Source organism: Athene noctua, chromosome 21, assembly GCF_965140245.1.
Source record: "Athene noctua chromosome 21, bAthNoc1.hap1.1, whole genome shotgun sequence".
Classification (NCBI taxonomy): domain Eukaryota; kingdom Metazoa; phylum Chordata; class Aves; order Strigiformes; family Strigidae; genus Athene; species Athene noctua.
In genome coordinates this window covers 4,240,893-4,265,268 of record NC_134057.1, presented here as the reverse complement: position 1 = coordinate 4,265,268, position 24,376 = coordinate 4,240,893, and the positions used below count along the sequence as shown (strand labels likewise).

General features: G+C 43.2%; 1 protein-coding gene across 3 annotated transcripts in view; it reads right to left on the bottom strand.

Annotated features, from left to right (window-relative positions):
• Window positions 1-24,376, bottom strand: part of MICU1 (mitochondrial calcium uptake 1) — a 111,033-nt gene that overhangs the window by 23,878 nt on the left and 62,779 nt on the right. For all 3 annotated transcript variants that reach the window (XM_074924400.1, XM_074924397.1, XM_074924401.1), the window contains 2 exons: window positions 16,768-16,850; window positions 11,617-11,814 (listed from right to left, as the gene is read on the bottom strand). In XM_074924400.1, the coding sequence (XP_074780501.1) occupies window positions 11,617-11,814; window positions 16,768-16,850 (281 nt within the window). The remainder of the gene's footprint in view (window positions 1-11,616; window positions 11,815-16,767; window positions 16,851-24,376) is intronic.

The window sequence follows — 24,376 nt, the reverse complement described above, 5'->3', positions numbered from 1 at the left end:
CCGCACTGTTTTCAATGCTCACACCTACCAGTGCATGGGTTCCTCTGAGAGTTACTGCCTTGCTAGTCTATAAACACCGGGAAAGAGCATGAAACACTGTCACATCAGTTTTAAAAGGGATATTAAATACCACAAAGCATAGTACTCTTGCTGTGCAAGAATCAGTATCTTCAACTTACTAGTTTTATTTTTTGGAAATACTTCTCGCTCTATCTTCTGTAAATTTGATGTAGATATTCCTGAACTTCAGGCAACCTGGCAATATAATTTTTATCTTCTTAAAGCACTTACATTAGCATAATACCTAGCTACATTTTAACAGGCTCTTAAATTTCTAGGAAGGCTGCTCCTGAAAAACAATCAAACAAACTATGTACTCCCTAAAATCTCAAAGCAAACATCTAAAAAAATAGACATGTGCGTGCCACTTATTTCCACTTGAGGTGACAAAAAAAATTTACAAGGACTTTTGGATGGAGAGAAGTGTTGAGGGATGATTTTTGATCTTATTTATGCTGCTTAAACAAACATCAATAGGAGAAATATCGCTAATACTAATTCTGTCAGGTTTAAGGGTAGTTGAAAAAGGTGACCTGTTCCGAGAGCTGCGGTGTGCGTAATAAGGGTCTAGGAAATAATGATTTGTAGGGTAATATTCAGGCTCACAATATACGTCCCTTTAAAGTGGTATTTGCTCAAAGCTTTATTTGACAGGCTGTAATACATTATTTATCTGCAAACTACTGCAGCACTGGCTCTGTTTACTATTCTGAAGAAGCAGGCTGCCAGGATCTCTTGTCAAGTTACATATACAGCTATGACAGAGGAAGAAAGAGGAAAAAAAAAAAAAAAAAAAAAAAGGGAAAACACCATACATCTTCCCAAATCCCAGCAACCTCCTCCATCCAAAAAAAATGTATGTATTTGGGAGTAAGCTGTATTGTTGGCACAGGCACCAAATTACTACCAGAAGAGAAAGGAAGGCAAAAGTTTCCAAATGCTTTTTATTTGGAAAGATCAAAATTCTCCAAAAAAAATTTTTGGGGTTAATTATGCTGAAAGGTTCCAGTGCGTATGGATCTAAACCACTGGTTTTTGCAAGGTGAAGTCCAGCCTGCTCCAGATACAACCTGACATCCTGCGCTGGCAGCCTGCAAATTGCCACTGGATGGGACCAACAAAGCCCAATTACATTATTTGGTAAAAAGCAGTTGAAGAAACAGCTCTAAAGATTATCAGAGCTACCAACAGCGGGAGAAATGCAAACAGGAAGGATGGGAAGGAGGAAATGCCAAACTCAGCCTGAAGTATCGTGCGCAGGCTGTTCTGAGCATCACCCTGCAATGCTGGGCAGCGCACACCCGGGCTGCTCAGGGAAGTCGGTCCAGAGCCGGATAATCCAGAGCAGCAAACTGTGACCACCACGACCCCACTCCGATGCCTGGAGTAGGCTAAGAGGCTCCCTGCCTGCAGCGCTGCAGCAGCTCCTGCCCCAGCGTGCTGCAACACGGGCTGTGCCGAGCTGGCACCCTGCCTGCTGCTGATGGCGGTCCCTGCTCCACCGGCGACAGGCAGGCAGCACTGCAAAGCCCTCACGTTTGGAAACCACTTCTGAGCCTCGTAAAACTAGCCAGAGCATCCCAATTATTTAATTGCCCATTAACTCCCTCCCCTACCCGATTCCCTGGACCCAAGCATGGGTCATGCAGCTAGATCAGGTCAGGGAAAGTGCTCCCAGTGCTACCAGCAGTAGATTGCTTCTCTTTATGTTAATAAAAAAAAAACCCAAACATGAAAGAAAAGGGAGCTGTTTTCACACAGGAAAAATTCAATCTTCTGAACATTTTCCCTGTTCGCACTTTCCCTCTGCTCTCTGAGAGCAGCTTAAGTGAATATGTAGCAGTCAGGTTAAAAAATGTACATCTGTCAGCAGCAGCTCAGTCCCAGCAGACCAGGTGTTTGATAGATGCTTTTGAAGCTTCATTGACCTTGGCACACGACTGCTGCCTGCAAGGGGAAAAAATTAATTCCCATCACCAGCAACTTGTTACACTTTAATGAGCAATTAAAAAAGGTTATGTAAAGATGGCCGCACCTGAAATTCATCCTCATGAATCAAAATAATTTCTTTTGCCAGCTCTGAAAAGATCTGCATTCTGAAATTTCATGTGGTGGAGAAATAAAAGGAAGGAAATGTAAAGGAGAGGTGTCAGTAATACTAATGGGAAAAGGAAGGACACATCTGAGAAATTAAAGGAAAGCAGTCTCCTAACTGCTGGGATGGAGAGGAGGAAGAGGTGAGCACCCACCTCCCACTGCTGCTCTCCAGACCTGGCTCCATTACTGCCATTTCTGCCCCGATAATGCTCCTGGTGCCTCGGTGGGAGGAACGGAGCAGCTTTTCCATCCTACACACTCACTGAATGAGAAAAGAACTAAGTTCAGAAGCAGTACAAGTTCCCAGCCTCCCCGCAGGGATACCCATGGGATGGTGGAGCCACAAACACCAGAGCCAAACTGTTACTCTGAAAGACACAAAAAAAAATCTCCATGGAACTGATATGCACAATTTTAATAAGAAATATAGCGCTCTCACTGCCTCGTAGAATTTATGGTGTTGCTGCTTGACCTTGGCACTTAATTTGCCAAGAAAAATAAGTTTGCAGCAGTTTGATTAAGCCTAGCAGGGAAAAGGGAATGCTGGCATCCTGCTCCCATGTCCTTAATGCAACAGAAACAAAGTCAGGAGCTGAGGCACACACAGCAATGGATGGAAGTGCAGAACAGCTCTGTATTTGGAGCCAGAAAGGGGCAGAAGAGCAAGAGGACTAAAGTGTTTGATCAAATATTAGAAGGACAAGGCAGAAGTCAGATATCTGCTGCAAGAATTGCTCACTGAAAACTTTCTGACCAGTGAATTTGGCATGTTGTTATCCTGCAGGACTCTATTTATTTTGGGTGTTGCTTAAGAAGCTGGCTGACATTCTCACCCAAGGAAGCACAGCAAGCCCGTTGGGTGATAAACGTTTCAGCTTTTTCTGTGACTAATAAAACACATTGCCCACGCTCCTGCAGTCACTGTACTTGAGGGTCCATGGGAGGATGGAAAACTCAGGCCTAAATGTCTGCTTTGATGTTTGTGAGCTAACCAGGACACCGCAAATGCCTCAGCAACAGCTCCACAATAACAAAACAAAGCTGCAGAAGCTTCCGAGAGGGTGCCTGCCCTTCCCACATCACTAGGAGCACAAAACCCAGCACCAAATCCTGAGCCTGCCGGGTAGGAGCTGGCATCGGTCTGGAGCCTCCCTCTGCATGGGGCTAACGTGCCCAGGTGCATCAGTCACCCTGCTAACAGTCTTGATACGGTCACACAGACCTCCCCAGCCTCTTGCCCATCAACTTTTGGGACTACCTGGCTCTTGGTTAGCTGAACTGCGTGCACGTGAACAAAAACGTCTATGCCAATTAGCTGATCCCTTCTACTTTATGGACTCGGCAATACAAACCTCCTCATACACTCTCATAGCACGTAATTAATCAAAATACCTCTCTTGGGGGTTTTATCTGCAGGGGTCCTATGAAAGGCTCTGCTGCCTGCGTGAGCGAAGGGCTCAATGTGCTGCACTGTGGGAGCTTGGGGGTGGATTTACACACACTTCATAAACCAAAGGAGCCTGTTGTTACAGAGAAAAAACTTCTACTACTACTAATGATACAATAAACAGAAATTCCAATAAAATCCTCAAACAGCTTCCCCTGCAGAGCTGCTGCATCAAGCACATATAAGTCACCTGGCTGAAATACAAGCAAAGGAGCAGCATAGACCGTAGCAGGTGTTCTGTCACCAGGTAATACAGATGCTTTAATCAGTCCATGAAGCATCTTTCCCAAACGAGATGGCAAAGCTGCTCCTGTGTGTTCAAGCCGTGTCCCAGCAATGCTCACAGGTAGCTGCAGCACCTCAATGCATGTGTACTGTCACAGCCACGGCAGCTTCACTGCCAGGCTGCTGGACCACTGACTACTTCGATCTGCTGACCACAGGACGTTCTCAGCTTGATGCTGGGTACCTGCTCTACATCACTGCCCTTAATTAAACTCAGCGTGTTGCTGCAAGCCATAGAGCTGCAACTGCTCATTTGTCACTGCTCATGGAGTGGGCCCAAGTACAGCTAAGACACAATTTAAGAAGTGGCTGCCTGAGTGCTTTTACTTGATTTCAATCCAACAGGAACATTGAAGATGAGCACACAGCCAGACACAGCCTTCCCGTGCTAGTATGAAGTTGACTGAAGCAAAGCCCAGGGGCCAGTGTGCCCATCACTCCTCGAAGCACACCAGTTAGCAGCCCCAGGACAGCTCACCAAGCACTTCACAGCTGACTCCTGAGCCCCCCCCAAACCACCCCACAGCTGATGCCTGACTCCTCCTCCACCTTTCAGAGCGAGGCACTGGAAGAGTTTGATTTCTCTGGCACCAACTATTTCCCCACCTGCTTTTGCAGCCTGTACTGGGGAAGAATTAGTTAGGAAAAGCATTTATGGCATCTTCTGATAGAGGCATGAAGCACAGCTTTTGGTACTGCAACCGTGACAGTGAACCACCTATCCACCCATCAGCACTCTCTCTTCTTAAGGAAAAAATGGACTGAAATTCAACCTGTCTTGTATTTAAACTAAGCTTTCCCTGGTGCACATTTAGGTCTTTTATTACCTGCTCTGCCGTTACTGATTGATGAAAATTACTTACTTCAGTCTTCTTTATAGTGACTCCTCATGTTTGCTGAGACAGTTATATCTCCCTTCTGTCTTTCCTTTAAGCTGCACATGCCACGGCCTCATAACTTATTCCTACTCTCCAGATTTTTTTTTCTATACTAACATCCCACTCTGAATTCTTATCAAGTCTTTGGTTGACATTGGGGAAAAAAAATGAATGCCAGCTTTTCCTCAAACTCTGAGATGATACAGTCAACCTTAAACCTTCACGTGGCCCTTTCCATTCATACACCAAGACAAAATCAGGCTGCCAGAAGCTTTGAATGCCATCAAAAACATGATGGTATGTCCAAATCCTTTCAACTGCCTGCCTAGAAATTCTCAGCTTACATATGTATATGCTGGACTGTGACTCCTTAACTACAGAGTTCCCTGACATGAAACTATTCACAATGGTCCAATGATTCCATTTTTCACCAGGGATATCAGAAAATTCTGTCACCCACCACACCTTCATAGCTGTTCATCACAAAGTCATGGTCAGCAGACTTATTTCCATTCCCTAAAACTTCTAACACATTAAACACAGAAGAGTGAGTATACAGATCTGCAGGAATAAGCCTGATAACTCCTCTCTCCTTGGCACTAAACCCATCATGGCTTTGTCCATCCCTGACCCTAGTAAGGACTTGTGGGGGGAAATAATCTCGATGTCAAGTTCCTCTTTCCTTCCAGAGCTGTTGTTTAAAGGCTATCAGCTATCAACCCACCCTGAAGCTAGAGTCAGGGGATGACAACAGCGACACAGACCCAGAGTGTGTGCTCTCAGCCTTGGATAGAGACAGGTATGATCTCCAGGACATCCCATCCACTGACCCCTTCATTCCCAATCTGCCTTTGCCAGCTGGGATTGGCCAAGAGAAAGAGGTTTAGGCTGAACATGCTGTGTAATAGACAAAGGGACAACTGGGCAGCAGAGGATCACTGCAGGAGGTCTTCCTGCAGTAAACAGATCTGATCCTCCACCACTGTGTCCCATGTCTCCTGGCTTCGTCGCACCCATCCTGCAGCTGCACAGGCAGTCTATAAGCACACCCTTGGTCTGTCATCTTAGCAAAGAAGCAGCTCCCAGGCAACACACCAAAACACAAACATAAAAGCCAAGCTGCTTGGGGGTTTTCTCTGGTTCCCTAAAAAGTAGCTGCTTTTGAATTGTTTTTTTTAGCATGTTAATATTCCTCTCCCTGCTCTAAATTCTGTGCTTTACCTATTCCCTCTCAGCATCCACTGCTTGCCCTTCACCACCCCCAGGGCTCAGACTGTCTCCCTCCCACCACTCACAAACCAGCTACAGGGCTTGTGCTCCCCAGGAGCTCTCAAACCGTGCAGTACCGAGCCTGGGCCCTTCCACTGCTGCACCTTCGCACTGAATTACTCATCCTCTGGGATGAACAGAGGACCCATGAGGTGCACCTTATTTCTGCGTATAACGATCAGCCCCGTGGCATACTGCACAGTTTCCAAGCATATCTCTTCCTGCCTCATACCGCAGCCTCACGGGCGCATCCCAGGTGACTCAAACCATTCCTTAGTGCATTTGCACATCAGAGATGCTACAGTGACAGACACCTCAGGTAAGTGCTGCAACCAGGTCAGGAAATCACTAACAAAGAACACAAGCAATTTTTTTATCTACCAATAATTGTCCCATTAAAGAGACACCTTCACAAGTGCTGGTTTGGCTTTTCATGTGTAAGGACCACATGAAGGAAGAGAAAGCAAGTAGGGGACTAAAGAAGGAGATGTAGATATCGAGGATATAGAACTGACAAAACCATGTAAGTATAGAAAATCCATCATAGGACACAGAGAAGGAGGAATTCATAAGAAAAAAGGGAAAACATTACACCCCCCATCATTTTTCCACAGTGGCCAAGCCAGCAGTGAAGCTGATGGTGAGTGGATCAGCAGTCAGAGGACAACACACCTAACAGACTGCCATATGACTTAAAATAAAAATTGTCTTGTGTTAGTTTGATAGCAAACTGACCTCCAAAAAGTCCGAATTTTGGGCCATTCTTTACACAGCTTAAGGACTTTTGCCAGTCCTTAACTTCTGCCAGACCTCATTTTTCAGGCCAGTCAAAACAATTTAAGTTACTCTTTTCTTTCACCTAAACCACAGCAGCAGATACAAAGACACATGACTCATTACTGCAAACTTTGTTGCCTTTGTTAACAAATCACTGAAAACCTGTAACAGTCTGCAAACCCATACAAAAACAAGGCAGAACCCCAAAACTCGAGTAAACTGGTAATGATACAGTAGTTTTTAATACTTGGTACAGGGTTACTCAGATACCAACTATCCCAGCATGAGGACTGAGAACAGAAAGGCACTTGAGGATTCAAATTATTACCCTAAAAATTGATTGCGAAGCATTAGAAATGCCTTCTGAAACCAGAAAATTTGTTAGAACAGGGTTGAGATTCAAACAGATCTAGGACTTTCTAACAAGGTATGTGCTGACAGAAGTGCATCCATCACCCCTTCTTCACAGAAACCAAACCGAGAAGTAATCATATCGGTACTGGTCATGAAAACAGGAGTTTCCAGAGTAAAGAAGTGACCCTCACATCACCTGTCACAGAACAGACACAAAATCAGTGATTTTTCCAGATGACAACAATGACGTGTGGTACCTTTGCCATATTCTCACAGGATTTCATTTTACTTCTCTCTGCTCCAGCACCTGGAAGACCATTTGCTTTGGAGGGACTGCTACTGGGGCAGCCTTGATCCTTTGGCAAACAACAATCTGCACAGATCCCCATGTTTAAGCATAAGGATATGCATCTGCACAAGGATCTGACCCTTCAACCTATCTGGCAAGCTCCTCCACGGGAAGCTGCATGCCATCACCTCGAAGCATAGACCCCAAATCACACCAGACTGAGATGTGGAGCTGCTCGAAGCCACACAGCACAATCTTGCCCCTCCAGCTGTAACATCTGCTGCCAAGACAGCCCCACACCCACAAGGTGTAGGGCTGGATTAGTACCTGCTCCACCTATTCAGCTGAGAAGCAATGCCCTTCACTGAGTAACTGTCAGGGAAACAACGCACTATAGAAATCTCACTGCAGGCAATTTTGGAAAAAAACCCCCAACTTTATTAAGGTCTTACACCACAGGCACATATCCCACTGCTGGCAGAAAGAAGCCTGGGGAAATACAAGAAGGCTAAGTATGGTGATGAAATCACTGCGATAAGCAGGTTTTGGGTTGCCCTTCAGAGGTGACACAGATGTGGAGAATAAAGGGCTTAACATACCTTTCCTACATGCACTTACAGAATCATAGGAAAAATAAGGCTGGAAGAGACCCACGGGCTGGCTGGGACTCCTCTTGATCCGCCAAGGACATGGGAATATCTAGGACAGACACTAACAAGTAGAAATAGCATAAACGATGATGTCAAGTCCTATCCATCTTCCTAGCTCACAGAGTACTTTCACTCAAAGAAAAAAAGCATCATTTGAGCCAAACACTGCCTGTCCTAAACAGGTCACATTATAGCTGCTCGGCCTGTCCAGACAAACTTGTCACTGTTTGTCACACTAAGCAACATGATTAAATTAAGTCTTCCCATAGGCACTAATGCAAGGCAGTATGAACGCAGCAAAAAAAGGGTGAGGACTTTGCCAGGAGCCTGCCCCATACGGTGGGTTGCTTCCCGTGGCTCAGCTTTAGCTAAAACCAGTCACCCCGCAACACAACAAGGAGGCCACGGCTTCCTCAAAGTAGCCAAACCACAAAAAGTTGTAATAAACTGTTAAAATCTTCTCTTCTCCCTCTATCTGGGATTACTTTTCTCATCCTTCCCTCCCAGCATCTGAGCGGATTGCTGAGTTCCCATAAAATGATGGAAAATGTACTTTCATCAAAAAAATAAGCAGAAGGGAAGAAGAAAACACCAGGCCGCAGTTAAATATGCTGTCAGCACTTCAGGCACTGAACACTGAAATGTTCAAGGCTTTGTTTGATGTAATTCTTCAGGGAAAGTTTCTGCTCAGCCTTTATAAGAAATACGCATGAATATTTCGGTAAGAAAAAAAATGAACCAGAATCACCAAGAAGAAAGTGTGTTCTGATCTGGTCAGAAACTACTCTTCCACCTTCACAGTGAGCCAAAAAGAAAACAGGTTTAAAAAAGGTCTTAAAGCAGACTTCTTTTGGAAAAGAGAGAACAAGCATGTAAGAACTTCGAGAACAGAGACACCGTGTCACTTGGGGGCTGCATCAGTCCCAGGAGATACTCTGCAGACCTGCTCACAGCGCATTTCCCCAAAGCCTTTTCTGGAGTTCAGACACCGAACATGAACAAAAACTGCTTCTCAAAGTAACATCCCAGCTTCAGACCATGTACTCATTTAGCTAAGCCAGCAAAGGATGAGCAGAGAAGGTACAAAAGCTCAGCTGAGCCCCTGGCAGATCTGCCACCAGCTCTTTTCTGCTCCTCCTTGTCCACCAGTAACACTAGCCATGCCAAGAGAAGGATCCAGAGATGGTCTGCATGGGCGGTCGAGCATGAGGTTGATAAAGGACCACTGTGCTCACAGGCTCATTACCAAAATAGATACATAAACCAAGGGAAGTCGTTAAAAATCAGCTACATAAGTCACCTGATGCTCTGTAGTGCAGTATTTCCTAGCTCCACTTCTCACCTTCTTTCGATTTGCATGGGTCAAGTTAAATACTTGAGGGACATCTCTTCTCTGAATTACCACATTTTTGAAGTGGCTGAGTTCATTAGAGCACTCCCTGGAAAAGCAGCAATGCAAACCCACTAGATACTTGTGTGAAGAGCCGTTTCACCGTGAACAAACACATCAAATGTGAAGCAAGGAGAGAAGGTGGGATATCACATCAAAAGAGATGAAAGAACAGGAGGAGAGAGGCCATGTTACGTAACGTTGAGAAGAGAAATTAGCCTTTATTGCCAAAATCAATGAGAATTACGAAAAGAAAAATTGGGGACCTAAGTATCATAAACTCAGGGAGAAAAATAAGTTTGGCAGAACAGAACTATTACCACTGCATAGGTCAAATTTTCAATTAAAATGAGTATCAATAATGCTAAGCACAGAATGATGCTGTGCTCAAGGGTGCTGTCAGGAATTCATTAACGATGGTGTTTATGATATTAATTAACTAACCAAGACATAAATATCTTGTACTGTCCCCAATTAATAACTAACTTGTTAGAAAGGCAACTCTCACCAGGAACACACAAAACTGAAGTAACTAAAAATTAAATTAATACTTAAACTGCTGCAGGAGGAAGAGAAGACCAAGTACTGTGAAACAGAAAAAACCCCACTGCTTCTTACTGAGGTTAAGTGGGGACCCATGGAGGGAGCACAGGACTCCAAAGGGGGTCAGAAATCCTCCAGTGTCTCCCCGCTGCCTGCCCCTAGAGCGAACGTGGCAGTGGAAAACCAGAGCAGGACAGCAGATGGGGATAGAATAATCTCTACTTCTCTTTGCTTTGCATTCAAGTTTCATCTTATGTTCCTTAACCTTAAAAAAAGTGTTTAATTTGTTTCAATTTGCAGCAGCACTGAGGAATCGACACTTTCCAGTTCACAAAGAACATTGTCTTCAATCAGTCTATTCCCCCTGCAAATGCAGGGCCACACCACCCGCTTTAATGACCAGTGAAAGGAAGTCAGTGAAATGGACAATTACCTTCATAAAAAAAATTAGTCCTTGGGTCAGTTTCTTACTTAGATTCATAAAACTCCAAAAGGGAATAAATTCAGGTTAAGTTCGCGACGACTGACTTAATAGGAACTTAATAAAATGCAGTTCATTAGCTGGATCACACAACCTGAGCACGTGGACATTCATACATCAGACTGAAGCAGTAGTGAACTCCGAATACTGCTGTCTCAACAGGTGAGGGAATCTTCTTGTACACCAATCCTCACTTTGGGTGCAAATAAAAGCCTGGCTTTGGTCAAGCCAGGTCGAACCTTTGAGCCTGATGCAGAGAAGGGCGTTGTTTCTAACTGAGTCAGCTCCACCTGGGAGCTGAGACACAGACCAGGAGTCCTCTGTTAATGTTCTTGTATTCACTTTATTCAAATGAACAGAATTTTGAAGCTTGATACTTACATTCAGGCTATGTGACTAGGAGCAGGAGATTGCGAGCTGTTAACTCATGGTAATGCAAAGAAAAAAGGAGACCTTTGAATCGATTGAAAGATAAAAAACTCGGAAGAGATGGACAACATTTCTTATAAAGCACGTCAATCCAAGAGTGAATCATGGAGGTCACGTAACAGAGACCACCTATTTAGCAGGATTCAAACAAGGCTTGAACACTTATATAGCAGAAATATTCAGAATAGTCAAGTAAACAAGGTGGGGACAAAAGCAGAGATGAAGTGTTTGGGGAATGTTATAATCCCTGATCCTTCAGGGCACGGCTCACTCATTCGGATGGAGACAAACCTTTCCCACTAAGGCAGCAACAGACCACTCACAACCTCTACCGTTTATTTTCTAAAGCATCTCAAATATCTCCATGGGCAGTGCCAAGGCAACAGCAAGGCAAGCAGCCTGTGGAGGGACATGCACCTGGGACAAGCTGACTGCTGCTACAACTCCACAGGAGCAGCTACCAGCAAAAGCTGGAGATGTTCCTGGAGAGTGTCACAGGCACCAAAACGCTCATCAGAAATTTAACAGCAGGTTTGATCTTTGAGTGCTATGAGCCACAGCTGTAACAATTCCCTCTGAACCCTTCCCACCCTCTTCCTCCAGAAACCACATCATGCAGCACAGTCCATGCTGTGCTGCCCTCTCCCAGACATAAAAAACCCCAAACCTCAAGCTTCAGAATATCGTGCTGCAGTTTGCGTTGGAAGTCGAGGAAGTGGGAGATGGTCAGCTTCCCCTTCAGATCCGCCCCAAAGAAGTACGTTGTCAGCGCAGAGTTGAAGCCAGTTTTCAGAGTGTTGCCCGTTGTAGACCGGTCTCTGTGGCGCATGCCCATGCTGGTTTGGGAACGAATGATGCTCTGGACCTAAAAACAAGAGGGAGGATGTTAGCATCTAAACCAGCACTGGGACTTGGACCAGTCAAGTATTGATACAAAGTACTGCAATGCTCAGCCATGTCATAATTTTTTTTTTTTCCTGAAATAATTTTTAAGAGACACGAAAATTCAAAAATTTGGCTGAACTTAGGCTTTGGTTTTTCACAGTCCCCTTGAAAGGGAGACGACTGTGAAATGCTTAAAATGAGTTTTAAGAAACAATTCCCCCAGTTTGCAGATAAGTATTCTAGCGCTGATCCTACGTCTGGTCAGCAGAGAGCAGTTTGCTGCCAGCAAAGTCACAGGAGGAGAGAAAGCTGAGGAAACAGTGGGGAAGAAAAAAGCCTGCACACGTTTTGGAGCTTCCACTCCTACTTTACTGCACACCTTTGTTAGCTCACACCAAACCTAGTTAGCTCACATCGTGTTCCCTTTCCCCTTGTGCGCAAACCCAGGGTTTTTCCACCCAAGGGCACCCTCTCCTTGCTGCCTGCTGCTCTCTGCTGTGCCTGGAAGCTCCTCTGTCCCTGGGGCAGTATGGCAAGCTGAGCCACCCACAGCAAAGGGCTCCCCTAAAGTCCCACAGCCCAAATACAACCTCAGCAGCAGCACCAGCAGAATAACAAGTAATGAGAAAGTATCTGTTATCAGCAGACTGTGGAATAATTGCAGGAAGACAGCCAAGTGTGAAAGCACAAATGTTAACAAACCACGCAGCAAACAGCATCCTCCTCCCCTGAGCTCTCAGCAGCACCCTGTACCTTCTCAAAGGCACCGCTCAACTCCACTGGATGCTACGGGACAGGGCAAAGACAAGCAGGACAACTTTCCCTACCCTCTACCATATGGCAAGAGGTTGAACCTGAAGGATGCAACAGCCTGAAAAATCCAACAGTTGGTTATTTTAAGGGTCTTTTGTTAATTTAAGGGGGCAGCCAAGCCAAATGCACACTCGCCTCCTCTCTCCATCCCCAAGGATCCCACTACCTCTTCCCAGCACTTGCCCGTCTGAATGACTACTGCAGTGATATGAGAAGCCAGGATTATTCTCTGTTGAAGAGCTGATCTCTTCCAACAAGGCAGAGGATTCATATTAAGGACAAGTGTGAGAAAGGAGGGGAAAAGCAGTCACCCGACATGCTGCCCGGCACTGAGCCTCAACAGCACAGGCTTCCCCAAACTCCAGCAAACACTGCTGCTTTGCCTTTACCCTTCCTCCTGCTGATAAAAGTTGGAAGCGAGGAAGGAAAACAGCTGCCAAGAGCTCCAGCTGTCAAAAGGATGCCAGAACCTTGTTATCATCATATATGGGGTGTTCATTTATTTTCCTAACAAGAAAGCGAGCACTGGAACAACCCCAAAGGGAGAACACCACATATTGCTGCTGGGCTCACCTCGCTTGAAATGCTGCCTCTGAACCACAGACTACTGGCTATTCTTCTACTACAAGGAAAATCAAGTAGTGTCAGAGGAAAAAAATACCAAAAAAGGTTTGGGGCTTTTTTTTTTTCTTTTTAAATATGCACTGTGATGTGAGGAAGGATTTTTGCACTGTAAATAGCATCTCCTTAGTTTGCTTTGTGCTCCACTTTAACTGCTAGCTCTGCATGCACATTTCTGAGACAAATATTTATAAACTGTCTGAAGCAATACAGTTTATGACCAGCTTGGAAAATTGCTCCTGTTTCTGCAGAAGCAAGTGTTTACCACACTGCAGACTGTTTGATAGCATCTTCTCCCGGGTGTTATTTATACAGCATCCTACGCCCCTCTTTTTCTCTCCCCATCTATAACGAGCTTTGGACAGTCTGAAAATCCTTCTGTGGGCACTGGAGCCAAAATAATTTGGCTGGTCCCTATTTCGGGTAGTCCTTCTAATACCCAGAAAGGCAGGCAGCCACTGCAGGAAGCTGTCTTCCAACCTAACTAGTGCTGTCCTACCCCAGAGCTCACTGATTGTGCAAGGATGTAAAGCACTGAGATGCTTCATTGTCTTTTCTACATACTTCAGCCCAAGTGTTTGCGATCCATTTCATCTTTTGCACCAGACAAGGAAAAAAAAAAATTTTTAAAAAATCAATTAGAAGAGTTAATGGTTTGAAATCACAAGTAACACTTTTACTACTACTCGTCTAACTTTTAAATTAAAAATATAAGAGTAAACGAACAATTTTCATGCTGAAAGATGAAAAGATGAAGATGATAGCGATGCAGGCACCAAACTCTTCAGCACTATGCACTAACCATATGCACCAACTGAAAAAAAACCCACCTGAGTCTCTTCAGCAAGGCCTGAAGAAATGAAGTGTTTTGTGATTAGGTAGTTAAAGACTCTAACTTGCATATTAGCTAAATTAGTGCAAGTAATTTTCCTTCTTGATGAATACTCTTACGGTTTTTCAGACATTGATGAGAACAAAAGACCTGCTGTTGGCTGTCTCCAACACAGACGTGTGAAAAAGGAGTATGAAATTCATTCCCACGTGCTCAGAGCCAGCGGGGATGGTACGCTGCTTCTGTGAGAACCCTTTTCTTGCCCTTCTTTTTCTTCCCATTCTCCCCAAAACGATGTGGCTCTTTTAAACTGATGCAACCTCCAGCAGCATAACCCACTGGAAGGGCCAGTTCCAGCTGCTCCTGCCAGGCAAGACGCTTACGGGACAGATCTGCAAACCCTGCCATCCTTTGTGTTCTTACTGAGGCACTTCCATAACGAGCAAAAAAGAGTATTTACCATATATTCTGTGTGTTATATATGTGTATAATGTTTTATATACGTGCCTCATGCTGAAGCTATGTGTTTGCTTTAATTCTGTTTGGGAAGCGCAGCAAATCAGCCACAGTGATAACTGTGAAGATATTGTCAGCTTCTTCTCACTTTCCAAAACAGCTACTTCATCCTCTGACTCGAAAGCTTTGGAAGATCAGTCTTCACCAAAATATTCTGATGCTAACCAGGAATTTTATTCCTTTATATAGAGGCAGTGACGCATGTAACAGGTTTAACAAAAATATGTTCCCCTTCCTAAGGGTTTTTATATGACTTAATGCACATATAACTTCCCTTTGCCTACTGGATGATTTGAAATAATTTAATTTTGTACCTTCATCTTCATGGTGCTTCCAAAACATTCATCCTCAAGAAAAGATTCTTTCTTACTTTACATGGCTAATAAAAAAGCCAAACATGATATTTACGTTAGTATTTTGGTGTCACCGCAGTTCTATTAGGTAGTTAACCATTCTCCACTTTTCTTAAATTCATTTATCTCCATAATTAATTTCAGTCTGGAACATTAGTAACTACTGTAAACCACCTTTTGAATTGTTAAATATTATCAGATAGCTGCAGTGGAGTGCTATATTTGTGCACTACGCAAATAGAAGGAAGAACAGCATTTTTTACTCGTGAAAATAGGCAACTCTGAATTTTTCATAGCTGTATCAATCAGTACAAATCAGCAGCTCGTAGGGAGGCAGTGCCAAACAGCACAGTAACCTGGACATGGCTATGTATTCAAATTTGCATTCAAAGGAAAATGAACAAACTCCTGGGTTTACATTACAGGCTGTCACACGAAGGGATATTACCTTGGAGATAAACATACTTTATTCCCCTCATAGACCAACGTTTGCATCTAAAAACATACTGTTAACCAGAGATATTACACAGCTCTGGAACAAACTCATAACAACATCATCATACCCACAGGTAATAATTTAAGAAGGATGACAGCAAAAGATTAGAAAGGGGGGGAATTAATTTAACAGACTGCTTTGCCACTAGTTCTTCCCATTTATAGCAAGTGCCCCAAGCGTGACCTTGTAGAGACTCTTCTGAAGTTAACTAGTCATTCAATCAACTGATGAATAAGAATTTGTAACTAGATTATTCTTGGCTGCTTTGTTCTCAGGTATCAGTACATAGCTTTTCACCTTCTCCAAACACGCAATGTCCTCCAGCATAAAAACACCGCGTGGGCCGGTTATTTTTTAAGCAGAGTCTCATTTCCTTTGCCCAGAAGCAGCAGCTTCCACTTGCCCATTAAACACACAGTCCTGAGGGACACAGGGTCACAGAAGTGCCAGGTGCACACAAATAGGAGGTAGATTAGTGGTATGTCTCCTCTATGTTGTTCTCTGATAACCGAGATGATGACTCCCCATCCAACTGGCCACTTCCCCTGTTTGCAAACACATTTATTTTTCCTTTCACAAGCAGCACACACATGGAGCTTTGCTAATATACAGCAACTTCAGGATGTTTATGAGTTTTCAAAGCCTTAAGGTTGTTTCCTACACAGGCAAGAAAACCACATATTCTGCCTGGGGAGGTCAGACCTTTTCCCCACTGACAGCTCAAGTCTTCAAGCTATTCTCACTATCACAATCACAAACTATATCTTATGGGAGGACCTCACCAGTATCAGACATACAGACTAAGCTCATTAAAAGCCTGCATCAAACTCCCTGCTGATGAAACCTTGTAAGAAGCTGGGGAAAGAATCTAATGAAAATATGTTCTCAATAAACATGTTTTTAGGTTACATTGAAAGAAGTGGCTAAATTCTTCTTTGAAGCAGGCTTGCACTGGTTATTCTCTGAACACAATTAAGGAACACATTAAAAGCTGTTGGAAGAAAGTAGGATCGAAATCCTAAGACATCAGTACTGTAAAAAAATTTTCTTTATCTACTTTGAAGGTGACATTTTGTAAAGATACCTCAGTCACAAAGTCACAGGACATCAGAGTTTATACTTACAGTTGACCTGGTTCAATGAAAAATTATGTCTTGAAATAAGCAGACACTGGGGCAGCACAGCAGAGCATAGAAGGAAAAGATGTAAACCAGTACTAACCACAAATACAAACCATAATAAGCACAGTGCTCCTCTACAATGTTATGACTAAGATGCCACAGCCTTAAGAAGTCGACTTGCCTGCTCAAACTCCTCCATGTCCACCTCGCCATCACCATTCAGATCAAACATCTTAAAGGCAATTTCAAAATTCCTCTGGGGAGCTATATAAAAAGAACACAATAAAAACCAAATACTCATTAACAAAGATACAAAAGCTCAGTGAAAAAAGGCACAAGTTCAGAATTACTTTATCCAAAAGCTCTTTTCCATAATTCTTGCAATTTTAATAAGAAAATGCAGCTCTCTGGAACCTCTAGCTATGAGCTTTATTGTGCTCCTTTTATCAAAGGTCTCGACAAGGAGGTTGGGAGGAGGAAATGTTTCTTGAACAAAATTTTTCCATTTACGGGTGGAAAAAACAGGAAAGCAAGACACCATCTGGTATTTCTAATGACAATCAACAGAAAGTGACACTGTAGCAAGAGCTCTGGTCTGTTCCACACAGTATAACACCAATTTGGCCAGAGGATGTTCCTCTGACTCTGCAGAGCACTCCCCATGCTTTGTGAAGCAGCTGGTGGGTGAGGAGCAGACCGGGACTTTGGGTAGTTCTCTTGCAGGCTCAGCTCTTGTCTCACTGCACAAATTTAAACAAATCATTACCCACTCTGTCTCAGCCCAGTTATGACACTGAGATAACACACAAGCTGGAGCTTACCAGCTGAGGCATACCCGAGACAGTGTGGTACCTTATTTTTCACTGCATTTAGTCTACGTTGTCATGGTTTATTTAGCCAGAGCTGTGCAAAAGCATTGCTTCACAGCCACCCATCACAGCAAAACCACGCTCCTTCCCCTGCATCCCAAAGAATTTCTGTACGTTTCCATTTTGGGCTCTGTAACCCATCACCATTTAAAGCTATAACGTAGTGCCACAATTTTTTTCCAAATTAAGCTAATATATGAGAATTTATCTTGCTCCGCTACTTGCTACTTTCAAATACATACCACCTACAGGAATTCTGATGTTTGCTGGGATTTCTAGGGAATCCTCTAGGCTGTAACTAGTGCTTAGGTTGTCATCTTAAATATATTAAAACTCTGCCCCTTTTTTTGTTTTTAAGATGGCTCTTCCCCACCCAAATCTGGCAGCAGGATGTACATCACTGGTGAGGCTCATCCCCTTTTAACCTCATCTACTGCAATCAACTTTTAATATTTAATAGATAACGAGTAATGAGTTTCTGCAACCACCCTTCTGTGTTAAGGCATCTCCCAGATAGGGGTGAGAGGGGGGACACAGAGAGGAATCACTCAGAGAAAAAGAAATTAGTATGGAATTAATTAATTAACTGGATTTTGTACATTAGAGCTTCAATTTAAGGCCAGGAGACTTTTACATTGTGTCTTCCTCTTGCTATCATAAACTGTAGCACTTTATCACTAAAAAGATTCAGCAAACATGTTAATGAGATCACTTTTTCCAATCACTTTGTGCCTTAAACAGATGTATAACGACATTAAGCTCAATGGCAGGAACGGCCTGTCACTAGCCGCTTGATATATACAGCACCCACAGTCCTGCCGTTAGCATCTCTGGATTTCCAATTTCCTCGTGCCAATTATTTGGAGTTTTAAACTCCAAACACCACATACATAAGCAATGTCTCTTCTAACCGTGGCCGTTACCTTCCCTTCCATCCCCAACCCTGCAGCAGAAGCCATGCCTCCACCCAGCTTCTCCGTCCTGCCTGCTGGGATGAGGAGACATTTGCTCCCCACCCCTCAGTCATTCAGCATGAGCTGAGCTATAAGCAGGGGGACTGGCTGTCCCCAACACCAACTTCATAATCTCTCCAACGATGCAATCTAATTAAAGGGATTTATACAAAGAGCCTCCTCTGTATCCATCCATCTTTTCCAGTGATTAAGTCCCCATTTCCTTGAAGAGCAACAATATTAAGCACCTTCCAACTACCCCCGTAATGTTTAACTAACATATCCGATTTTATTCAGTTTAGTTGCAAGTACTGAGTGAAAGCCTGGACACAATTTCTTCTCATTAGCCCCCAGATCTAGTGCTGCATGGAGAGAGTTGTTTCCTCTATAAGGAAAAGGAGAAATATACAGAACTCTAACCCAGCTACAAGATGCTAGAAAAAGAACAATTTACACCTCTCATCTTTCTTCCCCCATTTTCTCTGTCAGAGTACAATGATGTATATTCTGAGACTGGAAAATTTGTGACTCCTTGTAAAAAATTGGTGTTTGGGATTTTTTTTTCCCTCCTTTTTCTTTAAGGAAATATATAATACCAAGTCCCACTCGCACAGACAGAGGGTAAACAGAGAAAGCAATATACTTAACTCACCCCTCACCAAGGCAGTTTCCTTCCTTTCCCTTCTCTAAATACATATTTTCAAGAGCAGTTTATCAAAGCCCCAGAGGAGAACATCACTTGCAAAATTAAAATGAACAGTTCAGCACCAAAAATCTGCAGGGTCAGTATTTTCTAAGGACAGGGAAGGAAAGTGGCTTTAAATTGGCAAATTCAATTACTTCATTCCTTTAGCTAATAAGTGACACAGCCCATTTCTTCCTCTGATCTGCATATCTAACTCCAATTACTTGTAATGACACTTAAATCCAACAAACATGAATCTGAGCCAGGGAAACCAGAGGGCACCGAAGACAATTAGCTCATTCCACTCCTGCTCAGGAAGAAATGTTCATTAAGATGTATGTCCCTGATCTCCGGGCAGTCTGAATTTATCGGTCCCCAGCGAGATGATTTCTGCCTCTTCTCTTGGGCATGATGTTTCTGACCAGGATTTACTGGGGAAGAATCATCCTGAAGGCAGCTGACCCCCCGTTACCCACCCTGCCCCACTACTCATGGTTACATCAGCCTGTACAACCTCCATTTCTCTTCCTCCTCTTGTACTTGCATCTTTCAGAAACTTGCAGACCATAAGAGCAGCAGATACTGGTTAGCCTAGCTAAACTTAGCCTTTCCTCAGCCCCCATTTATTCTGCCCCCCAGTTTAACCATTCTCAACTACAGCTTCTCTAAATTTACCCACTGCCTCCTTAATTAAGATGCCTCAAAACAAACGCAATATTCCTCCTGCAGTGGTTATCAAAATCATTTAAAGGACCATTTGCTTTTAATATGGCACAATGCCTGTCTTTACAAGGGAAAAGCATTTCTGGATTTTCCCCAAGTGCTCTGCTGCCTTTCCAGGTCTCTCTGATTTCATGAGCTATCTCCTCACCATCCTTTGAAACATTATTAAGAATCAAGATTTTTCACTGCAAGTAATTTCCCTTGGGCAATGAGTCAGGAACTGGTCAGGGTAACTGCAGCTTCTTTTCTAGCTTTATTTCTAGTCTTTAAGTGCTCAGGAGGCTACAACAACTTCCTAATGACTCCTCCAAATCATTAATACAAATGAAAACATGATACTGGATCCCACACCAATACCAATTAATGAGTTACCTATTCCTAGCTCTAAGATATGTGTAACTATATCTAGAAAGATCAGGTTGAAATCATTCTGTAGAGCCAGAGCTCCACCAGCTCTACACACACCAAGTGCTTTTTCAATTGACCGGGAAGTTAGCACGAAGAACAATTAATGTTTTTCTTGACTTGAGTATTTGGGAACAGAAAGGCAGTAAGAAAAGCAGAAGTCACACACAGTAACATTACAAAGGTGAGCAACCTCCACCAGACAAACGGATGACAAACAGCAGCAGTGACCACACTGAAAAAAACCTACTCAATCCATCAGTATAAAACCCCAGGGAACCTCTGAGGGATTAGATGCGTTGATACAGCAACTTGAAGCCAATTATGCCATTTTAAACTATTTTCAATTATTCAGTGGACCAATTCACAGCACTCAGTTGCTCTTTATTGCCATTTAGTTTCACCAGAAGCAGTACATTCTGAAAGACAATAAATGCTCACTGAGGAAAAAATCCACATTTCAGTATTTTTGCACTCATTTGATCTTCTGTTTATCCCAAACTCAGTGCTCCACACTTTAACAGATACCTCTCAACAAGCCTTTCCTTCTGACTCCTGTTGAAACTCATGAGTACACATGGTTGCACACAAAAATTGTTTGTAGAGCATCCATCTCAACCAGAGGTATTCCATTTTAGGAAAACCATTTTGAATACACTTTTGGAGAATAAACACCGCTCTCTTCAGATGCATTTAAGAATCTTCGCAAAATAGAGTGGGGTTTTGGTGATGTTATTTAGAGGAAGTAAAACTTCTAGGTACTCCTTTGAAAACCCTCAAGTAACTCATCTTTTGGTGGGAATTTAAACACAAAGCAGCTCAAGACTCCCATATCATCCCAAAGCCTAGTAACTCCACCAGCAACGCCAGTGTGGGAAGAAAAAATCAAGAATTCAGCTGGGAAGTTATTTTGAGAAAAAACAGTCATTAGGAGTTAAATATGCTATGATTGCTTCTCCCCCATCTATCCCAAACTACAAAAAATATATGTACAAAGGCCATATTACCATGAAGCTGAAAAAAAATGTATCTTCATAATCAATACAAAATTAACACAGTCCTCCTAAAGTAGAGACATTTTCATCTAGAGAGAGATGGCTGGTCAAGCCTTGCAGCTATAACCGTATTTTTCCATTTCCGTTTCTTAAGGCCACAGCATTAAAAAAAAAAACCCTTACCTTTTTCCCCCAAAGATTAATCAGGATTCCACCCCCCCCCCCCCTTAAGTGACATGAATTAGCATGGTCATTATTCTGTCTGACTCCACACAGCAGTAGTTTAGTTAAAAAAATGTTTCTGAATATGTTTGAATTGGAACATTTCTGTCTGAAGGAAAGAATCAGGGTCAGAGATGAGCTCACCCTTACAAGACTGCAGCCAGCAGCACTATCTAGTTCATTATAAGTGACTGCACCACTAATAGGGGAGAACTAGATGATGCACTTTCACATAATGCATCCCCAAATGCTGTAATATTTTTTCGAGAACAAGTTACAGCCTTATAGGGAAGCAACTACCCATACAATATAGATGGCTGAGCCCCAGCTGCAATGAACATGGAGAAAAAAAACTATTAAACTGTCCTAATGTTGCAGATATTTTCCTTTAAAATTATTCTAATATTTTAGAAAACAAATCCAAACCCCACCATCCCACCAACTTTTTTTTTTTTTTAATGTTAATCAACCCAGAAGTGTAAATAACAGGCAGCTCAAAAACAGCGTCCACAGCAAGGGGACTGAGCCACAATATCATCAGTTCTAAAGGTAAAATATCTTTACATAGCTAAGGGTTACTTCTTATCACAAAATCAAATCAGAATTACCTCTGAAATACAAATGCATCATTTAAAACTTAAGCATACAAGCCTCACTCAAATATAAACCTCGGCTTTAAAGCAGTCTAACACCCAGAAAATCAAGTTTTCACTCGATTTTCAAATTCCAGTTAAAATCCAAAATACAATGCTGCTTTCACGAGTGGAGAAACTGGTCTTTCATACACGGTAGAAGTATACCCTATTTCTATTTCTGGCACATGTTTGGGGTAGGCGTTACTTCCCAGCAGCATGAGCTGGATCATGTTGGCTGGACTGACACCCCTGGCTCACCAGTGCAGCTGCACACATGGGGAAAGGGGTAGGAAGTGGCTAATAATGAACCTGCCATCATACAAAGTAAAAAAGCAACAACTACTAATACTAAGAAAAGCCCTAAACAACCTAGGCCAAGAGAAATGAAGATTTTGTTAGCTCCTCGTGCTAAATCCACACTGGAGGTTCACATGCCTCAGGCAGGTGGATTCAAGCCCTGCTTGGGTACCAAGCTCCAAGGTTACTGAGCTGCATGTGCCCACGCTGCCAGGAGAAACAGTGAGAGGTGCCCAACAAAAAGGAAAGAAAGAGTTAACTAGTACAGTTGACAGCTAAATTCCCAAATAAATTGTCTTCTTGTGCAGAAACACATGGATCAGATGTGTAAGGAACAGCTAAAGGATCTGTCATGTGAATGGATGCTCTATCCACCCTTTGGAGAGCTGTACTACGTGTGCTACCTCCAGATACAGAAACTCATGCTAAGTATGAGTACGCTCTTCCTTGGATTGATGTCTCAGATGACCCCATTTTTAATGTTTCTTCTACTTCTTCAATTAAAAAAAAAATTATTGCTGTTTCACTTATCTATTTTGTTTCTTAGCTTGTGAACCAAAGAGACTCTGTAATTTTGACATCAAATTTTGTAGTTTGGTTTTAACACCAATGACAAACGTCCGCCTCAGTTTCAGAGATTTGAGAGAATGTGACAGCCCCTTGGCTGGAGTACAAGATTTACTTTTCAACAGCTTCTCATTGGTTACCACATGACTCAGAGCACTGCTGGAAATCAAGATTCCCTCTGAAATAAGGGCCTAGAAACAAGCTGTGCAAATGGCAGCTCCAGACAAAGACCATTAGAAGCTGCCCTCTCCAGGGAACCCCTGGCGAAACATCTGCAGGTTCTGGGATACTGCTGTGAGAGACACAAAATTACTCTATTTCCTGATTCTGTAGAATTCATCATGAGTAAGTTTCTGGAACTTCTCATTCAGGCTAACAAGTGCTGCATGCAGAGTAGTCCTTCCCCGTGCAAATTCACTGTCGTCTGTGGTACAGGAGGTTGGTGGAGATCCATCAGCCCATCACACCATGCCAGTGCAAGGGGTGACGGAATGAACAGAGAAAAACCAAGTGAAGGCTGCAGGCAGAGAGGCTGGTAGAACATCCCATGGCTTAATGTTGGTTTTCAAACTGGAGAGGGTTAAGCTCTGCTTGGGAAGATCCCAAACTGCCAATTGCAAGAAATCTGGCCCGTTTCTGTCCTTCAGCACAGCTACTAGCCCATGGCAGGAGCGGAATGCTGAGCCAGAGCGCCTTTCAGTCTGACATGAAGCACCCAGGCTTATGTTTGGAAGTTGGGACATCCCTTGAAAGAGGATCTCTGTGCTGATCGGATACATCTTAGAAATCCCCCACAGCAGCAGCTGAGCTGGCTGAAAGGTTGAAGACATCTTTGCACCATATAGTGTGGATGAGATGGACCGAGGGATATGCATGTAGGTAAATGGAGGGTCTTGGAAGAGTAAGGTAAAATTAACATGAACAAGACCAAAATATTCCTATAAAGCGAAAGCAGCCTTTCATTTTCTTGTAGGAATAAGCCCTATGGCACTTCATACTGCTTTGCAGGATTAAAACACCACTGGTAAGACAACAGATCTCAGTCGTGGCAGGGAAGGAAGCTGGAGACATTCGTGTCAGCCAGCAATACATATTCAAAACAGCCACACTGCAGACCCTGGAGATCACACTGCCTGTGTGAAGCACTGCGGGAGAGAATTCCACGCCATCTCCATCACAGGGACCTACACAGTGCTCAATACCCAGCCAAAAAAAAAATTTCCCGAGCTAAATGGCTTGGGATTTATTTCCTATGCAGGGGAAACAAAGGAAAAAAGAAAAAAAAAAAAAAAGCTAATCTATTCCAAGTAGAAGGTTTCCTGCAGGCTAGTACCCATAAGGGATGGCAGCACGCTGCGCTCTAGAAAGAACCCACAGGAGAAGGGAGCTGCAGCAGGTCTGCTACAAGAGCCCTGGCAAGAAAGTAATTACTTTGGCTT